Here is a 20,852-nt window from a genome sequence, read left to right on the forward strand (position 1 = left end):
GAGGAGTCACAGGTGCGTTGCCGGCCTTTGTTTTTTAAAAAGGAGTATGCTCTTTTCTTGAAGGTTTGAAGGTCGTATCGGTTCGGAAATACCGCCGACGACAGCTCATTCCACAGTTTTGCTGTGCGAGGCAGAAAGTTGCGCGAGAAGCGCACAGTTGTGGCCTGCCAACCATCTATATGGTGGGGATGGAAATGCTGTCGTGTGGGTCGATGGCGAAAAGAAGCGGCAGGAATAAGACCAAACAATTCCTCAGAGCACTCCCCGTGGTATAAGCGATAGAAAATGCACAATGAAGCTACATCTCTACGCATTGCCAAAGTGTCAAGTCGGTTTGAAACTTCCTGACACTCAACAATCCGAACCGCACGCCGCTGAACGCGGTCCAGAGGATGAAGCTGGTACTGGGGTGCCCCCGCCCAAAGATGAGAGCAGTATTCCATATGGGGCCGAACTTGCGCCTTATATAGAAGCAGGCGATGGGCTGGAGTGAAATACTGCCTCGATCTGTTGAGCACACCAAGCTTTTTCGAGGCTAATTTAGCCTTATCCTCCAGATGACCACGGAACTGGACGTCGCTCGAAATGTTGATGCCAAGTATTCCAATACCGGCTGAGGCAGTCAGAGGGGTACTTTGAAACTGAGGTGAGACGACCAACGGTAGTTTCTTAGCGGTAAACACGCAGACCTGTGTCTTAGTAGGGTTAAACTGGACCAGATTAAGTTCACCCCAATCTGAGATTCTCTGCAAAGAAGTCTCGATTTCTGACACAAGTCTGTTTCGGCTTTCGATGACGTTTTCCCGAGAAATGTTAGCGCGGCCGGTATAATAGGCATCACCTGTACTGTCATCCGCATAACAATGAATGCCGCTGATTTGCAACATATCATTGATATGGATGAGGAACAGGGTAGGTGATAGCACGCAGCCTTGAGGGACACCTGCGTTCACAGACAGAGAGTCGGAGCATTCCCCGTCGACAACGACCTTAATGCTTCTGTCTGTAAGGAAGCAGGAGACCCATTCGCACAATTTCTCGGGAAGCCCATAGGAAGGAAGCTTCGAAAGAAGCGCTTTATGCCAAACCCGGTCGAAGGCTTTCGCCACGTCCAAGCTCACTGCCAACGCTTCCCCCTTAGACTCGATCGCCTGTGCCCAACGGTGTGTCAGGTAAACCAGAAGATCCCCAGCCGACCGACCTTTACGAAAACCGTATTGTCGGTCATTGAGTAGTTGGTGATCCTCTAGGTACCGCAAGAGCTGGCAGTTAATAATGGACTCCATTATTTTCGAGAAGAGGGAAGTTATGGCTATCGGTCTGTAGTTGGACGGATTTGTTCGATCGCCTTTTTTAGGGATCGGGTGGACCAAGGCCGTCTTCCAGGATTTCGGTACTACGCCTAAAAAGTAAGAGAGCCGAAAAAGACGTGTTAAAACTGGTGCCAACTCCGGAGCGCACATCTTTAACACAAGGGGTGGAATCCCGTCGGGCCCACTCGACTTTTGGACATCAAGGGACAGGAGCGCCAAACGTACCGAACGCTGGTGGAATCGGATATCTGGCATATGCCACCCACACCACGGCACGGCAGGCGGCCCACGCCCCCCGTCATCCAGTGTCGAGTTGGACGCAAAGATTTTACCCAAAAGTTGGGCTTTATCCCTTGCGCCATGAGCCAACGAATCCCCCCCCATGTGCAGAGGTGGAAATGACGGCCTGCAGAAATTGCCTTCGATAGCTTTGGCGAGCGACCAGAACGCACGAGTTCCCGAAGGAAGGCGTTCAAGCTTCTCGCCAATTCTACCGATGTACTGAGACTTAGCCCCTGCAATAACTCTTTTGAAGGACTTGGAGGCAAAGTTATACTCCTTTTTAAAAGTGCTGGTATTTACATCCCGTGCCACCACCGCATCGGCCCAGGCTCGATAGGCTTCACGCTTCCTGCGTGAGGCCTTTCTGGAAGACGAATCAAACCAGGGCCGATACCTGCCACCGACAGGGACCAGAGAGGATGGGACGAACAGCTCCATCCCCTGTAGCACCACATCGGCGACAGAATCGGCAGCGGCGTTGGGATCATCCTGCAAGAAGCAAACCTGTCTCCAAGGATAGGATGCAAAAAAGGACCGCATCCCATCCCAGTCTGCCGACCTATAGTGCCATACGCGGCGAAGACGTGCATCTTCTAGACGCGGCGAGCGCGTCCAAGATACAGAGCTCCGGACGAGACAATGGTCCGATGAGCCTAGGGGAGCAACAACGGACACACTGTAGCCGTCCGGGTGAGAGGTCAGCAGAAGGTCCAACAGTGAAGGCCTCTGGTCTTCCACATCTGGGATGCGCGTAGGCGCGGTAACCAGCTGTGTCAGGCCAGAAGCAAGGGCTAGGTCGTGGACAGATCTCCCCGCGTGGTCAGTTCTACTAGAACCAAGCCAGTCGGCGTGGTGGGCGTTAAAATCGCCAAGTAGAACGACTTCTGCAGAGGGTATCTGCCCTTGTACAGAGTCTACAGCCGTCTGGATGTGTTCCATGAGTCGGTCAGTCTCGCTATCACCACTATGGGACCTGTATAGGCACGCATAGACACGGGGGTGGTCGTCGTTATCTACACGCAGCCATAAGATGGAGAGGTCCCTACCTTCAAGATTTCTGAGGCGACGAAAGCTGATATCGTCTCTAATGTACACGCATACCCCGGCCCTAGGCAAGAAGGAATGCTCCAGTCCATACCCAGGGTAGGTGAGGTACGATGTGTCCAACGGAGACGATATCTGCGTCTCAGTTAAAAAGAGCAAGGCGGGCTTTGCTGTCTCAAGATGGTAGTGGACAGCGTTAAGGTTGGAATGGATTCCCCTGATGTTGCAGAAGTCCACATTCAGCGTGGCAGGGGGTGCCGAAGTTATTTTGCTCTTGCCTCGAGCTGTAATGCGCGCAGTTTTGCCCCCCCCAGAGTACGATGTGGGGCGGCCTAGACGTCCACGCTCAGGGTGGTTGAACTCTGAGTATGGACGTCCAGAGAGGGATTCTCCAGTGTAGCTGGTACCCTCCTGGGGTAATCGAATTGAGTTGAACTGCGCCATTACGTAGGGGGGATGGTGGGCCTCCGGTACCCTCACTCACTCGGTGAAACACAACGTGAAGGTTGTTTCACACCAGTTTTCTGTGAGTAATCACGGTATAATAGGTAACAAACATGAAATAAATAAAAATAAACTGTTTTATATCATGGCCAAGTACTGAATGTCTACTTTTTCTGTTTTAAAGCAGACAATTTACTATATCTGCATAATTCTACATAGTTTATGTCAGGTTTTAAAAAAACGTAACATTAACATAATTCCATCAGATTATAGGTACCTATGCAAGTTTCGTGCTTTTTCACAATTATACTTTAGAGTAAAAAAAATAAATCGCACTAATATTATAAATGTGAAAGTTTGTTTGTTTGGATGTTTGTCCGTCAATCACGCTGAAACTACTGAACGGATTTTGATGAAATTTGGTATACAGACAGGGTATGAGTGGACTTGGGTGATAGGATCCTTTTTTATTGCTAGAAAGGAGCATTAGCTCATGACGATACCTAAGTATATGTACGTGTGTCGCCTGGACAGTCACCGCTACCATCAGTTGATTGGACAATCTCTTTACATGAGCTGCTGTTTACATGTGAACATTAGCTCATGACGATACCTAAGTACAAATCGCCTGGACAGTCACCGCTACCATCAGTTGACTGGACAATCTCTTTACATGAGCTGCTGTTTACATGTAAACATTAGCTCATGACGATACCTAAGTACGTGTGTCGCCTGGACAGTCACCGCTACCATCAGTTGACTGGACAATCTCTTTACATGAGCTGCTGTTTACATGTGAACATTAGCTCATGACGATACCTAAGTACGTGTGTCGCCTGGACAGTCACCGCTACCATCAGTTGACTGGACAATCTCTTTACATGAGCTGCTGTTTACATGTGAACATTAGCTCATGACGATACCTAAGTACGTGTGTCGCCTGGACAGTCACCGCTACCATCAGTTGACTGGACAATCTCTTTACATGAGCTGCTGTTTGACATTAGCGAAATTACACACTGGCTACGAAGTTGCTACATCACTACTACGGCGTAGCGCGTAGCTCGTAGCTCGTAGCCACAATGCGGATAGGATTGCGTAGTATTATTACAGTAGACACGCAACGTGCTACTTTATACACATAAACAGAATGTTTTATATTTCGTCTTGACCTTTCCTCAACTGGGTTAGGGCCGACACGTTTTAATCTGATTGGAAAAGGATCGGGGTAAAATGTTTTTTTGAAAATAAACTCTAATTTTCATAATATACGGTCTTATTTACCCGGAGCTGCGGATTGCGTAGCGGGTTAGAGAGGCTCCGTCTCGAAAAGCAGGAGTAGGAACGAGTTTTAGTTAGTAAGAGTCTGATACTTCTCGCCACGCACAGCGTGACAGAAGACACAGAATGATTTTCCCCCTCAAAAAAAGAAAAAGAAGGTCATATTTGGAGTGAACCTCCTTCCACAAGTGTTGGGATTTTACCGATATTCCGATCACACCCAGACCCGGAACAACAATTTTTCTCAATATTGCCTGGAAGTCTTATTAAAATCGGTGTATGGCCTATAGGCTCACCTACTACGTGGTTTTCATAAAATAACTGGTGAAAAGTTACGTTTACAATGGTATACCATAATTATAATGGACTGCCTACGCCTTCGAGGATTACAGGAGACATAAATACCGTTATATCCACTTAAACCATAGCTCAGAACAATAAAAACCTAAAGCACTAAGCCTACCAAAGACCCACAAACTATAAACCTAGATACCAATGCGTAAGCACTGAACATGTATATTCAAATAAGATTCATAACCAAATACTTTATATTGTATCTTTGTCTTTAGTTATGCTATGGTACCGTATGGTACAGGACCTATAAAAACTTCCTACATGTTTCTGATATTTTTATCGTTATAAGACGCCCGCTTCTCATGCGTGAGGGTTCGAAACCTACCAACGGCAAGTACCAATGTGACTTTTTCCGAGTTATATGTACTTTCTAAGATTATTTAGATACCACTGACAAACGGTGAAGGAAAACGTCGTAAGGAAACCTAGGCTTATAATTTTTGATTTTAGGTTTGAAATTGCTAGTATTGAGCAAGCGTGGTGGTTAATGTTTACATCTTCTCCGTGTGAAAAGAGGGCTTTGGTCAGTAGTGAACACTTATAGGCTGTTGTATGGTTATCAGTTATCATATTTCTACATGAAACCTTAGCAAAACGATGGCCTTTATAAAACTCTGACGGGATCCTAAACTCTGTTTTTATGCAACAATACGCAAAAGGTGTTCATATTAGTATCCTGGGCGTGATTGCGAGCAGGCCGGACTGTATATAAATGGGACGGTGTAATGCCATTTCCCGTGGATTAGGGTAGAGTATAGGATCTAAAATGTAACTAGTAACTTAGATGTAAGAGTAAGAGTAAGACCTCTTAATCAGTAGCTAGACTATGTCCATCTAACCAACCTATCAGGTAACAATAACAATTTTACTACCTCATGTCAATTTCAATCATCATCAACAGCCTATAAGTGGCCACCTGACCAAAGACTTCTTATCACACGGAGAAGGTTATGAGTTAGAGCATTAATCACCACGCTTGCTCAATGCAGGTTGGCAATTTCAAACTTATAATTAAAAATTTATAAGTGCAGGTTTCCTCACGACATTTTTTTGTTAGTGGTGTCTAAGTAATCTTAGAAAGTACACATAACTCGGAAAAAGTCACATTGGTACTTGCCGTTGGTAAGTTTCGAAGCCCCACTCTGAAGCATAAGAAGCTCGCGTCTTAAACCACCGACCCACCACGACATATATCAATCACTAACATGTCAATTTACACGTTAATAATTTATTATTTGAAGGTTGGTAGCGCGGTAAATAACGGTCATAAACGTCATCCGATCATTTGTCAAAGTTGACAGTTCCAATTTTGAATACAATAGTTATGGAACGATTCGACATAACGTGACGCAGTTATTTTATGTTTGGTTACTGTCAAAATATGTCCCATCAAAGTTGTGTGTTTAGATTATGTCGATGTAAAGGGTTGTCGTATACGATAACTATATTGTCAGTTAGTTTTGTTAAGACTCGATGTAATTTGAGGCGAGGTTATAACGATATTGGGTAATATTTTAACATAGACACATTTTTATTTAGTTATGTTTGGTTTATTCATTTTATTAGAGCTGTTAACCACATTAGGATTAAGAGATACCATTTTTTTGAGGGGGCTTAACATCCAATGACTTTTCTTGCCTTTGGCGAGGCGAGAGGGAGTGTCAGACTCATACTGACTGAAAACCACCCCGTTCTTTCTCCAGTTTTTCAAGTCGGAGCCCCGGTAAACCAGCTAGGTAATCCTCAGCTCCGATAACATATACCATAGAACGTTTGTTAAGCTATTTTTGCATTCATATATTTATGTGCTTGTCGTTTTCACGTCACAATATCATAACAGAGTAATTTTACGGTACGGTATAATTTTTATATCTGGAGATAGTTAGAAAGTTGGGAGGCGATATGGGCTACTATTTTTTTTGGAGTTACTAGCGAAGATGCGGGTCAAACGAGTTCGACAAAATCTAATAGTCAAACCAAAATTCCTGAGATTATACTTTTTCAGCTAATTTTCTACTCTGACTCAATGCTAATCTTGATCTACATAGTAATGTATGTAAAGGCTAATAAAGTTCAAAATAATATATTTTTAAAACGTTACCCCACAATTGTATTTTCTCCCATGTCGTGGGTGCGTTTACAAACCTATAATTTCGCATACACATCACACCCAGACTCGGAACTACAATTTGTGGAATTCGACTAATGTCAAGTTTTGACATAATTAGTGGAATGTCAAACCTATTTATTTACTTTTCTATTCGCTCTTTCGATTACCGCTTAAATATCATCTATTCAGGAGGCAAGAATACTTAGATTTAAATTCTATATTAATGCTTTCTTGTACCCACATATTTCAATGTATGAAACATACAATTTGAAACCTTATACTAATAAAAATACAGTTTATAATGTAATAAATAATCGTAGCTACATACTTACGTTTTCATGTGTCGTTTCATACGTGCCATACAACTTTTTAATGGAGAATTTTAACAAATACATGTTTCAATTTCATCCCTAATTTTATACTAGTCACGTTATAATATAAATGATTTAATTACTTTTAGTGATTATTACTGTGTTGTTTGTTTTTATTAAGGTACAAATATAAAATTATATAATCAGGTGTATTTGTGATTTTGGCGCCAAACCGCCATGTTGTATTTTTTGACATTTAATATTTAACATGGCTACCCTTTGCATGGTTAATAGCTTATTTGACGGGGTATGAAAATAAAAAATACGTGCCTAATATTATAAAATAATCTACATGACAGACATTTAATTAAAAATTGGCTAGCTAATTTTAAGACGCCACAAAGTGCATTCTCAATTTATCATTAAAAAAAGAAAACTATCATTTTACTAAGAGATTTCGTATAAAGAGTTGTATTTAAAAATATTTGGAAATAATTACAACATATATTCATTAAAATTCTCCACAATTCTTCTTAATAATTGCACACAAGACCACAAGCACTAAAACTAAGTACATTTCTACTTAAAACTATTAAATGAAAAAAGGTTCTAATGTTTTAAAGCTACATGAAAATACATGCAATGGAAATATTAAAAGACAATTGAAGAGAGTTGCTGTCATACTATCTTAACATTTTTAACCGACTTCAAAAAAAAGGAGGTTCTCAGTTTGACCTGTATGTATGTATGTTTTGGCTAAACCGATTCTTGATGCCGTTTTCAGCATAATATTATTCAGACTTATGGTAAGTTTGCCCAGGTCCGCATGGTCCGTATCGTACGCATCGCACGCATCGGACGGATTGACTGCGTCCGTACGATGCGGATCAGTGGACGCAGTTGTATGAGTTTCTATACAAGACAAACTAAAATCCGTTGCGTGCGATGCGGGCTTGTGGACGCTTACTTTTAATAGAAGGTTTCAAGGGTATACCCTGACTTAAAAAAATGGATGCGGTAAAGAGAATTCAAGGACCCTCTTTTAAAAAAAACTCTATGTTTTTAAAACTCTATAGGGTGTACACATTACGTGGCATGATGTGCACCTCTGCCTACCCCTTCGGGGATTAAAGGCGTGTATGTATGTATGTATGTCTATATTTTTCTAAGTTCAGTATGACAGCAACTCTCTTCATAAACTTACGTGGAACCGGCGTAGGAGCTACCGTAGGTCCAACAGTAATGCTCTTGCCAAACGCTGTCAACGCATCTGATTGGCCGGCTCATCCAGCCAATCAAAATTAAGGCGAAGATCGCCTTAGTAGACACTCGACAATACCGCATTGTGAAATGTATACCACGGATTTTTTAAATGGTAATTTCGAACGAATTATTTTATGTCGTGTTTAGTCTGTGGTCAGACAAGATGGCGCGTTATTTATTGTCTGTTGAAAACAATTTTGGCGGTTTTTTCTTAATGAAGAAATTCTAAGACAAATATATTTTAATATAAAGAATTTTTGTACCATTTTTTTTTTATATTTTCAGAATCATCATACGTTTTATCGTCAGTTCATATCTGACGTAAAATACGTCGAGCGTATCATCGGTCGTACTGACGTATCATCGGTTGAGAGTGAACGGTCAATTGTTTTTCTATACATTTGTCTGTTCTGGCGTTACGCGACCGATGATACGCGACGCATGTTCCGTCAGATATGAACCAACCCTTACCACCGTACTCAGAGTCATTTAATGGCTACTTAACCCAGTCCTTAGCAATTGTTTTCGATACAAAATCGTTACTAAGGAATAGTTTAAGTGATCATTAAATGTCTCTGAGTGCGGCAGTTAGACCGATTTAATTAATTCTATTATCTATCATTAGATACGTCTTGACAATCTAAGTACGTATTATATTTAAGCCGTAAATATTAAACATAAAGGCATCTCACTATTGTTTTGTTTGTTGAAATAGTTTTTGAATTTCTTTCTTTCTTTTTAATAACTACTTCGTGAGTCTATTATTAATTGCCAATTGGTCTTTAACTACAAAATCTAATCTATTCTACCTATAGATATATTTCTACATTACCTATTACCAGAACTACTATGAAAATATTTTTTTAAATACTTGGATATGACGAAATTGGATTTTTATTGGATTGTTTTCCAAAATGGTTTATAATGACATTTTATTATAGGTATGTGATCAAATCGCATATCCTTTGATAGTACTGTTTCGATAGTTTTTTGTACGAATTAACTAGAAATATTTCATAACTAAAATTCTAAAACTTTAACTTGTGTATAAGTTTAAAAAGTGTCTGTGTCAAAAAGTGACAGTATTTTATGTTGTCAAGACGAAGTCGGTGGTATTAATTAGGTATTTGTTATCTGTTACATTTGCCAGGTATTCATAAATTACCTACCTGAATTTACTCCAAGTGGTAAATTGTATAATATTAATTTGTATTTGTTGGCGTCATATCTTCAAATGTTTTATCACTGACATCTGTCAATACATGCAACACCACAGATAAAATAACCTAAAAATATGACAGCTAAGCTATTTTTTTTTATTAACAGCCTAAGACAGCAGGCGTAATGTTTGTGTGTGTGATTGTATGGAAGCTTGTTTTGTCTGTATGTATGATTATGTATGTAAGTAAAGTTCTTACCGGGTGCGGCAGATGTCGTTGCAGGCTTCGGTGGATCTGTATTAGCCTTCCCAAAGGATGAGATGCCAAACCCCTCAGTACACTGTATGTTTAGCCAACCGACTATGATAACAGGCACAATGGCTAAAGCATGCCTTTTGTGCCACATTTTAAACACTTTTCTACCTCTCTGAGATAGTTATTGCAACAAAATAGGTTTGTTAACAATATACCTGAACTATATGTCAAAAAATAAAAGTAAGTATAAATTGTCTATGGAATATCAAACGTCAAATTTTGGCGCCAATTCGTTTTTGACAGTTTGTGATTTGTCGTTGTACAGACGTTTGGTCATCAAGCTACGGTAATGTAAAATATCTTCATTAGATTTTCAATTCTATAACAAAAGGATTGAAGATGAAAATCTATTGAAGAAATTAGGTAATTTGGAGTAGCTTCGTCTGCTGGTATGTATATAAAAATGTGTTGTAAAGCTGTGTTTGTTTTGAGCGTAACCGCTAATAGATTTGCAAGTCAGCCCAAATAAACATAATGTTTGTTTTCTGTTCAATAAAAGGCACTATTGTGTTGTTTTGTGTCATTCCTCTGTATTACCGAGCATTTTATATGAAAGGCAGTCCCTTTCATCTTTTTGTTATGTTGGTACATGTAACATGACCGTGAAAGTTTCATTGCCATTAAAATGTATAACAAAATAACTTTTTTTGAAACGCAATTACGATGACGTTGTAATTGATTTATTTTCTAGAGAAATATACAATGTCATGAAGGCTAAAATAGTAGTATTTGTAATTAATTTGAAGCTCGGTAATGAGAGGAATTTTGTGTTTTTTTCTAATGTTTTTTTTTTGTGAAATGTGTTTATTTATTACACGATAACCCACTAAATAGTAATCTAATAAATATAGAAGTATTTGAAAAGAACCCGTTTTTATTATAACTTTCGGGAGACATACTAAATTAATTATTATGTTATCGGCTTCCTCACGTAACTGTTTGACGAGGAACTCGACTAGTTTCAAGCCATGCTAGAGGCTCGGATTCATGAACAGCATTCCACACACAGCATAGCGCTGTATGTCGTGAAACTAGTCGAGTTCCTCATCAAACAGTTACGTGAGGAAGCCGATAACATAATAATTAACCCGTTTTTAACTGTAATTTTACAAATTCAGTGGAATATCGTGTAAAATTGTTGAAGTCCGAATGTTTTAACTTATAAGTCTTGTATCCGCCGCTACCAAAATAATTTATATAATGAGACAAAATAATATACTAATATACTATTAATATCAAACATCTATTTCACATAGAAAGCAAAATTAACCAATTAAATGTATGTACCAATATATATAAACAAACGTACCTTTTTCACAAATGCTTATTACATAAAATATAGATTTAAAAGAATCTATACTTAGATAACGCAAATATTTACAAGCAATCGATAAAATAAAATATAAGTTTTTAAACTGATATGGTCATTAGAACTTGAGACGGGATATTTACCATGTTTATTTATGTCTGTGAGTTTCCGATATTTCGGCACTGTTGCAAGCGCCATGATCACGGATAAACAGTAATCTTAGTATGAGTTTGCTTTTGGTTCTTTTTGCGATTACTTTAAACGTAAAGCAAACTCATACTAAGCTTACTGATAAATATCGGAAACTCACAAAAACTAATAAACATGGCAAATATCCCGTTTTAAGTTCTAATGTAAAACAAAATGTTATTAAAGAAATATACATCAATTTCGATTTAAATAAGCTTTAGTCTGTACAAGTTGTTTAGTTTAGAAAAATAAAAGAAAAAAAAAACAAAATGGAGGGTCCCATTATATAAAACAAAATGTCTTACCCGACGGCGGTGTAGGCGATGGTGTCTTTAATGGCGATTCGGTTTTAATAACGCCAAAAACTGGACTAAACGCACCGAAACATTGTCCAATTAACCATAAAAACACAATAATAGGCATTATACAAGATTTCCTTTGCCACATTATAATTTTTTAACGACTCTGAAAAAATGAACTGTCAATGTCAATGTCAATTTTGAATTTGGAAATGTCAAAAGAGAAAAAAGTAGATTGTGTAAGTAAGTAGTGGCTGTATGTACAATATATACAGTATGTTTAGAGTTTCCGACGTTATTTTACACTTCGTTTCAAATATAAAGCATTTTATATTGTAATAAACCTGTATAGCTCGTTGGTTATTCCGCCTTCAGTGTCTAAATCGCCTGCGTGCATGGGCAAACATTTTTTTTCATATAATGGGACAATAATATCCTCCATACCTGTAATTATTAAAATAGTAACGTCGTGCGTCTAACACTCAAAGACATGACACACAAATGTGTAGAAAAATGTGGGATTTTGTTTGAAAAAAGATGTTTTTTAAATGTGTTCAAGTGGGTTTAACTAAAATCCAATCCGTGGATGTATTGTGCATAGTGGTATGTCCCATTATATAAAAAAAATATATTTACCGGGAGGTGGCGTGGGGGCCGCTGACGGCGCCTTGGTGTTCGATACTCCGAATGTGCTAAGTGCTTCCGAGGAGTATCCCGTCAGAGATGCCAACACAAGCGGCAGAATGATAGCGGCAACTTGCTTCCGGCACATCTCAAAAATTCCAAACATTTCCGTTTTTGAAACGCAACAGTTTACGTCTAGGGAAATTTTGATGAGTAAGGTACGTGTATGGTTACGTTTTATGTCCTTGTTTATGGTATGGTGAATCGAATTTGGAATTGCGATTTGATTCTTTTTAATTTGAAAAAGTTTTTGTGGAAAATTTTTATATGTTGGACAGTTTTTTTTAATTACTTTATTTTTTCAAATCTAATTTCTTAACTACATAGTTACATAGATAGCTACTTAAACACAACTTAAGATAATTTCTTTTTAAATAATAAAATAATTCCAAGAAAGCTATCCAACACATTCAACTATGAAGACTACCAATTATTATTAATCAAAATGAATGCCAATATTGTCTACTTGAAAACAAATGATGAATGAAATAATGATACGATTGAATGAGAACAATTTACAAAATAATTCTGACAGCTACAACCAAGAATTTATAAAAAATCTTTCCTACAATAGGAATGATGACGGGGTATTAAAATTAAAAATCTATTTAGTCCGTCAGGTAAATAATGACGGGGATTGCGACGCGCTGTACGGCTCTGTTGAGCTACTCCGGTTCTCAAATGTGAAGTTTCGTTTAATCCTCGGCCGTAGGTTTTATTGATTTACTACTAGAATTACTTGAAATAACGTTTTATTTTTAATTTCATATCAAAACATATTTATTCATCTTCATTTCATTCGTTCATTTTTGGTCACGAAAGTTCGCAATAAATAGAATTGTAGTATGCAATCTGCGAAGTTTTTTCGTTCGTTCTTTGAATTAGAGTAGGTCCCCTGGTCTGCGGATGGCGAGCTACCCTTGCTCGCCGTCTGCAGATCCGCACTTACGGTAGCCGGAGATCGTCCAACGATCCTCGACACCTAGAGTGACTCTCGCGACGGCTGAGGCGTGAGGAGATTCTTTCTCTCGTCTGCCCCGTCACAAAAACATTAGAATGTGGACAATTGGCAACGTGTGTGTAGTATGGGACCGCTAGATGGGACATAGAGAGGGGCGTGGTTTGTAACGTCCCGCGCTCCCCGTAAAGTGTCACGCGTTATGTTAAAGGGAAATCCAGTTATGACATCTCCTCTTTATATTTCCTTCATGATCTAAACACATTAATCATTGTAAAAATAGTGAATATTTCGTAATCTAAAACACCTATTACCATTTCAAAAGAATATTATTAGGCCCTAGGTTTTCTAGTCTATTACGGCGAGACCTATTTGCATAACTACCTTAATTAACTCCACGATATTTTGCGTAATAAATAAATATAAATACGTAGTACCAAGTACCGACGCCATTTTTGATTTATAACGTTGAGCTGTCAAAATTTTAAATATGGCCGAATTTAATAGAAAAAATGATGAAGGTGTTTTGAAGATATTATAAAGTATTTTTGTAGTTATTAAAGGTTTTTTTTTAAGTTTAATATTGGAAAGGTTAATGACCAGACCGTAAAATGTAAATCTAGATTTTTTAAGCACTTTTTGAATCTAATTACATAGTTTTCGTATTAAACGCTGCGTTGATTACAATGACTTGCGTTGTAAGAACTCAGAATGGTGATTTGACATTTTCATCACGCGCCTTCGGCTTTTTTTGTATTGACGTTATAAAATATATCATACGATATACGATTTAAAGTTTAAATTTAAATGACAAACAATTTACTGGCTTGGAACGATGCTTCTTTTTATGGTATAAGCCGGTAAACAGGCAGGCGGATCACCTGATGGTAAGCAATCGCCGCCGCCCATGGACACTTGAAACACCAGGCGTTACAAGTCCGTTGCTGGCTTTTGGGGTCAGGAATTTAAATCGGGTATTAGGAAGATTGGTAAGGGGGCTGATTGGGCCTCTGGTAACCTTACTCACACAACGAAACACAACGCAAGCGTTGTTTCACGTCGGTTTTCTGCTCGGCGGTGGTATCACTCCGGTCGAGCCGGCCCAGCAGTGCCGAAGCATGGCTCTCCCACACTTACATTTCATGTTATGTTCTGTAGGCTGTGGATACACTTCGGTCGACCGTAAAACGTATTTAAACATTTAGAACGCTAGTCATTGCGCGATCAACGCATATCGCACGCTGCGTTCTGCGTTGTGTTACTGATTTGATATTAAATATCAAATCAGTATAAATTTTATCCTTATAACATTATATTTAGATTATTTACATGAACGGTCTGGTTATCAATATGTTATCATTACTTAGGAAGTTTGATCAATTAGTGAATCTTTAAGTATACATATATTGCTTCTTTACACCTGTATTCAAACGTTTTAGAACAGCACTTGCCGCCGTACTCATAATATACCTACTATTATATAATATACATTAATCAAACCTCCTAAGGATTAATTACAACTATTTTGTTAGAAAAAGAATACGTTTAAGTAAGTTTATGTACATTGTAATAACTACACACATATTTTTCCTTTTTTTTAAGATCACCCTTAGTACAAGTTTGCTTTACGTTTAAAGTAATCGAAATAAGAGCACATTCAGCGTTCTAATTGGCCGTTGCGAATGAACCAACTAATCAGAGCGCTACGTTTTCGTTTTGATTACTTTAAACGTAAAGCAAACTCGTACTAAGGGTACTGATTGGCCGGCGCAAATAAATCAAGCAAAAGATATGAGATCTTTTATTTTTTTATTATATAAAGCTGAAAAGTTTGTTCATATGTTTGCACGTAACTAACCTCTGAAACTACTAATCCGATTTAACTTTTTTGTGTCGAATAGTCCATTTATCGAGCAACCGGATAGGTTATAGCCAATAACCTCCTATTTTTTAAATAGGAACCGAGACAGAGCGGGATAAACCGCGCGAAAGTAACTAGTTAATCATAAAATCACTTGTAATATTTTGTGAAGATATCAAGAAAAATATGTATGTGTAGTTATTACACAGATATAAGAACTTTTAAATAAGTTTTCTACTCATTTCTTTGGTCAACTAGTAAGTTAATTATTTGAATACTCACTTAAGTAATACTGAACTCAATACATAAAGGATTTACTGCCAAACTCACAGCCGTACTCAATCATTTAATGATTACTTAACCCAGTCCTTAGCAATTGTTTTCGGAACAAAATCTACTAAGGAATAAGGTTACTCTGACTGCCGTATTTAGAGTCATTTAATGATTACTTAAACTATTCCTTAGTAACGATTTTGTATAGAAAACAATTGCTAAGGACTAGGTTAAGTAACCATTAACCTCTTGTATATACCTAAGACCACAATAGAAAACACATAGTGTCTTGTGTGGATCCGCGTTCCGGCACACGAAGCGTTTTTTTATGGTATAAGCCGGGAAACGAGCAGACGGATCACCTGATGGTAAGCAATCGCCGCCGCCCATGGACACTTGAAACACCAGAGGCGTTACAAGTGCATTGCCAGCCTTTTTGGGGGTTGGAATTTTAAGGGGAGCTGGGGAATCGGGGATTGGGAAGATTGGGAAGGGAATAACAGTTAATTGGGCCTCCGGTAACCTCAATCACACAACGCAAGCGTTGTTTCACGTCAGTTTTCTGCTCGGCCGTGGTCACTCCGGTCGAGCCGGCCCATTCGTGCCGAAGCATGGCTGTCCCACACTTGAAATGGGTTAAATGACTAAGTACGGTAGAAAGAATGTTTTTCAGAAAAAAAATCAAATAACTGTCAGTTTTTTTTCTTTAAACACTTTTTTTCTATTAGAAAAAATACATGTTATTGTCAAATAATTATTACTAGTTGACCAAAAGTAACTTTGATAATTAGATATATTTGCATTAAATTTATTTACATTATTTGTAAAAATACTTTTAAACGTTCGTGCGTTGAAGCGGGCGGTGTAGATCTATAAAGAAAAAAGCATTTTCTTTAAAAAAATTGACACACATTGACGAACATTTTTAATTAACTCTGTGTTGTGCAACCGATTTATTAATATTACTTAATATTTAATAAAAAAACAATATGAATATTAAGAATAACTATTATTTAATTTTTCTTCTCCTTTAAACGCCACGGTGGTCACCGGTGACCGACGTTAGCGGAGGATTTGCCTTCAACAGTTTTCTATTGGCAGTCAAAGACTTAAACAAGATAACTAGATACATAGGTCATATTATAGGTATATTATTAAATATTTTGATTAAATTAAATTATCTATGCCTGTATATAAAAATCAATTGATGTACGTTAGTCTCGCTAAAACTCGAGAACGGCTGGACTGATTTGGCAAATTTTGGTCTTGAATTATTTGTGGAAGTCCTGGGAAGGTTTAAAAGGTGAGAAAATAATGTTTGAGGCAGTACGAAGTTTGCCGGGTCAGTTAGTTCTTAATATTTCAATTACTGTAAAATCACTTTGTATAGTTAAAATAAGTAGGTTGCACAATACAGATTTATTTAATTTATGTTTCATGAATTTTGTAATAAATATTATTTCATTAATTATTACTAAAACCTTTTTAAACGATGTTACATAATTTCTGTCACACTGGTAAAACTATTATTGTACCGTATATTAAGATCTTTATAATAAAGAATTAAATGAAGATCAAAATCTTTGTAACACAATTTGTTAAATATTTAATAACAATAGGGATGACGAAAAATCTATTTAGTCCGTCAGTTAGGCAATGAAAAAATATTAGACACATATTTTTTTATTTTGTCATATAAGATAACAATCTTAGATAAAACGCATGTAAGTTTAGGAGTGGGAACAAATACGTCATTTCTACGTACAAAACGTACCTAGAAGTGACGTCATGCGATATTTCAAATCGATATATCTCTTTCCGTAAGAAAATTAAAAATACGTGTCTAATGTTTTAAAATAATCTACAAGACGGATATTGAAATGAAAATTAGTCATCTACCCTATTTGTTGTAATTTGTTATACGTATTTCACATTTATGGGTATTTATGTATATACATAATATACCTACCTGTGTCTTCTAAAAAATATATTATTTCACACCAAAATTCATGAAACATAAAAACAAACGTTGCTTTTAACAAAAACTAAAATAAAAAACTAACAAAAAAAAAACGGTGCAAAAGCCTTGTGTCCAGCGTTATTCCATTTTAAATTTCCTTCTTTATTTATTTAAAACAAAAAAATAAAAGAACTAGAGGTTCTAAATTTAAAATTCCATATTTAGACAAACGTTTGCTTTTTTTTCTTTACGATATTTTTTTTAAACTTGATTTACTTTTTATAGGGTTTAGTAAATAGTCTTTTTAGTTCACGTATTCGGTTTAGTCTATGTGATGGTTAAGAGGTAACTGAGCAATTTCTATATATGTATATTTACTGTAATACGTGTGCGTTGCACGATGTTTGCCGCGGTACTAGCCAACAGGGTGGTTGAGCAAGGCTGTGCTTTCTTCGTACAATATGTACAGGTTGCGTGCAAAGAAAATTTTCTTCAAGACGCTTTGTTTAAGGTGGTGGTGTAGTTTTAATTTTTGTGTGTTAGGTTTTTTTTAGGAATGAGTATTCATATATGATAGGTATAAGCCGGTAAACAGGATTCAGAAGAATCACCTGATGGTAAGCAATAGCCGCCGCCTATCACCCGAAACACCAGTGGCGTTACAAATGCGTTGCTGGACTTTTGGGGTTAGGAATTTAAGAGTTGTTGGAGAAACGGGTATTGGGAAGATAAGGAAGGGCGGTAATTGGGCCTCCGGTAACCTCACTCACACAACGAAACAACGCAAGCGTTGTTTCACGTCGCTTTTCTGCGAGACCGTAGTATCACTCCTGTCGAACCGACCCATTCGTGCCGAAGCATGGCTCTCCCACACTTATTCATACATCTGATGGTATAATATCTTTCGCAATTTGCTCAGGCATACTGAGAGAGGCACAAAAGACGGGTACTGAGACTCCGGCTCGAAGGAAGAGTAGGAACGGGATGATGTTTACTCAGTCAGAATCTGACATTCCCTCACGCCTTACCCAAGACGGGAGACATCATTGGATGATTCCACAAAAAATGGTATACAGCTATTCATACAAGCACTTGTAAACATTCACAATAAATATAACCCCTTCAAGCCGTTTATTTCTACCACCCTGTAGCTACGGTATAAAATTAAGGGTCACCCCCCCATACCATGGTATATTATATAGTACGTTTCGGGGCCGGCTCGAAGGAACCAGCTAATGTTACAATACCTAGTGTTATATATATGTAGGTACACTGCACAGTTAGCGCAGTGGCTGGGTGACCGACTGCTCGGCAATGTGTTGTAGGTTCAATAGGGTAGATGACTAATTTGTATTTCAATGTCCGTCTTGTACTTTACCTCTGAGTTTGTTTCGACATTTCTTCTCAGAGTAGTCCGATAGCAAATACCGGCCTCATCTAGTTATTTAAGAGATTGATGTGTAAAAGAGTTGCATTGTAACCTATTTGCAAAATAAATATCATTTATCATTTGTAGATTGTTTTAAAATATTAGACACGTATTTTTTATTTTTTTACAGAAACATATACTTTCGAAGATTTATATTGATTTGAAATATCGCGTGTCATCAGTTCTAGGTACGTTTTATACGTAGAAATGACGGATTAGTCCATCAGTTGGGTAATGAAAAAGGATTATACACTTATTTTTTTGTCACATAAAATAACAATACTTAGATAAAACGGATCAAAGTTCGGGAGTGGGAAAGGAGTGGGCAAATACGTCATTTCTACGTATAAAATGGACGATACAAAACGCGATATTTTCTCTAGAAAATAAAGAATACCTGTCTAATATTTTGAAATAATCTACAAGTCAAGACATTAGATTAAAAATATGTCATTTATCCTATTTCCGCGTCAGCCAAAAAGTGAATAGTATTTTCTAAGTAATATGACCGATGAGTAACTAGCCCGAAGTCAGGTGGCAGTGTTTCCACGTCCATACCTTTTTTTTTTTTTTTTGCAGTGTGTGCAACTGTATTTGCGCACACACTTATGCAATATAATAACTCTTGCGTTCTTTTTTGATGTGGGAAAATGTGCGAGGTGAGAGGGAGTGTCATATTGACTAATAACTACCCCGTTTCTACCCTTGCTTTTCTGCAGTCAAAGTCAAAGTCAAAGTCAAAGCATTTATTTCAATTAATCCTAAATTAGGCACTTTTGAAACGTCAAAACCAACAAGACAGTCCGGAGCTCCGGATCGGCAGTAACCAACAAGACAGTCCGGAGCTCCGGATCGGCATCAGCCCTACTGGTGCCTAACTGTGGTGGTTTGATGGCCTTTTGAGGTGCACGCGGAACGATCGGCGCCGTACTCAATGAGTCTGGTTCTGGTTCTGACCAGAACGCTGATAAGCTCACCCCCTATTACATGGGACTTATCACTACATAATATAAAACAAAGGCGCTTTCTCTGTCCCTATGTCCCTTTGTATGCTTAAATCTTTAAAACTTCGCAACGGATTTTGATGTAGTTTTTTTTAATAGATATTGATTCAAGAGGAAGGTTTATATGTACATATAATACATGCATAAATTGCATAATGTAGCACCATTGCACTCATGCGAAGCTGGGGCGGGTAGCTTAGCACAAATGGTGAAAAGTGAGTGTATAGTATGGCGGCATTACGTGCTGTAATGTGCACCTCTGCGTACGCCTTCGGGAATAAAAGGCGCGACGTAGTTATAGATTTCTGTATAGCAGTCACCAAGACCTATAAACTAGTTAATCTTGAACTCCAAACTGTAATAAAACTAGACTTCTAATAGGTCAACATATAGTTCGTATTCCTTACCGCCATGCAAAATAAAAGTTAACCTGTCCAATATAGACTGATCTCTGTCTGTATGTGAACAAAATGTGTAGAGAGGTCAGCGTAAACTGGCTAATACAGTGACGTCGACTCAAGTTATAAATATAAATAAATATTTAAAAAAACATTGAAGTTGCTAGTAGGAATGCTTTAAAATTACTATTAGGGTGTGGTTCTTGTTGCAGCGAATTTTAACCTTCTAGTACCGACGTCCAATTTCAGTTACATAAGTACCGACGTGAGGTCTGCCAGACACCAGACTTTTATTATGGAAATCTTTGATGTTTATTAATATATCATATAATTATATTTGTTTTTGTGTTGTATATGTATTTAACTATTATATAAATTAAACAATAAAGTAAAGTATAACCATTAATTACTAATATTACTTTTTTTTATTGCAGACGCACATTTTTTGAACGAAAAAAGTCACTTTTATCTTGTTGACTACTATGATTCAACAAACAATATATATATTCCGAAAGTCTTTTTTTCTTAAAGATCAATAATCATATAAATAAAAAAACATTATACTTTACACATAATCAACAAATATCGTAAAAATCAAGGCACCAAATTGG

The 20,852-nt window shown here is 37.7% G+C and overlaps 1 protein-coding gene across 10 annotated transcripts in view; it reads right to left on the bottom strand.

Annotated features, from left to right (window-relative positions):
* Positions 1 to 17,831, bottom strand: part of LOC118280830 (uncharacterized) — a 28,256-nt gene extending 10,425 nt beyond the window's left edge. The window contains exons 1-2 of one of the 10 annotated variants that reach the window (XM_050700986.1): positions 17,687 to 17,831; positions 9,821 to 10,037 (exon numbers count right to left, since the gene is read on the bottom strand). In XM_050700986.1, coding sequence (XP_050556943.1) covers positions 9,821 to 9,968 — 148 coding nt within the window. In that variant the 5' untranslated portion in view covers positions 9,969 to 10,037; positions 17,687 to 17,831. Of the gene's footprint in view, positions 1 to 9,820; positions 10,038 to 11,680; positions 11,860 to 12,310; positions 12,543 to 17,641 lie in introns of those variants that run through there. The other 9 variants (XM_050700980.1, XM_050700981.1, XM_050700985.1 and 6 more) reach the window with 9 other exon arrangements.
* Positions 17,832 to 20,852: the final 3,021 nt, after the last annotated feature.

Source organism: Spodoptera frugiperda, chromosome 19, assembly GCF_023101765.2.
Source record: "Spodoptera frugiperda isolate SF20-4 chromosome 19, AGI-APGP_CSIRO_Sfru_2.0, whole genome shotgun sequence".
Classification (NCBI taxonomy): domain Eukaryota; kingdom Metazoa; phylum Arthropoda; class Insecta; order Lepidoptera; family Noctuidae; genus Spodoptera; species Spodoptera frugiperda.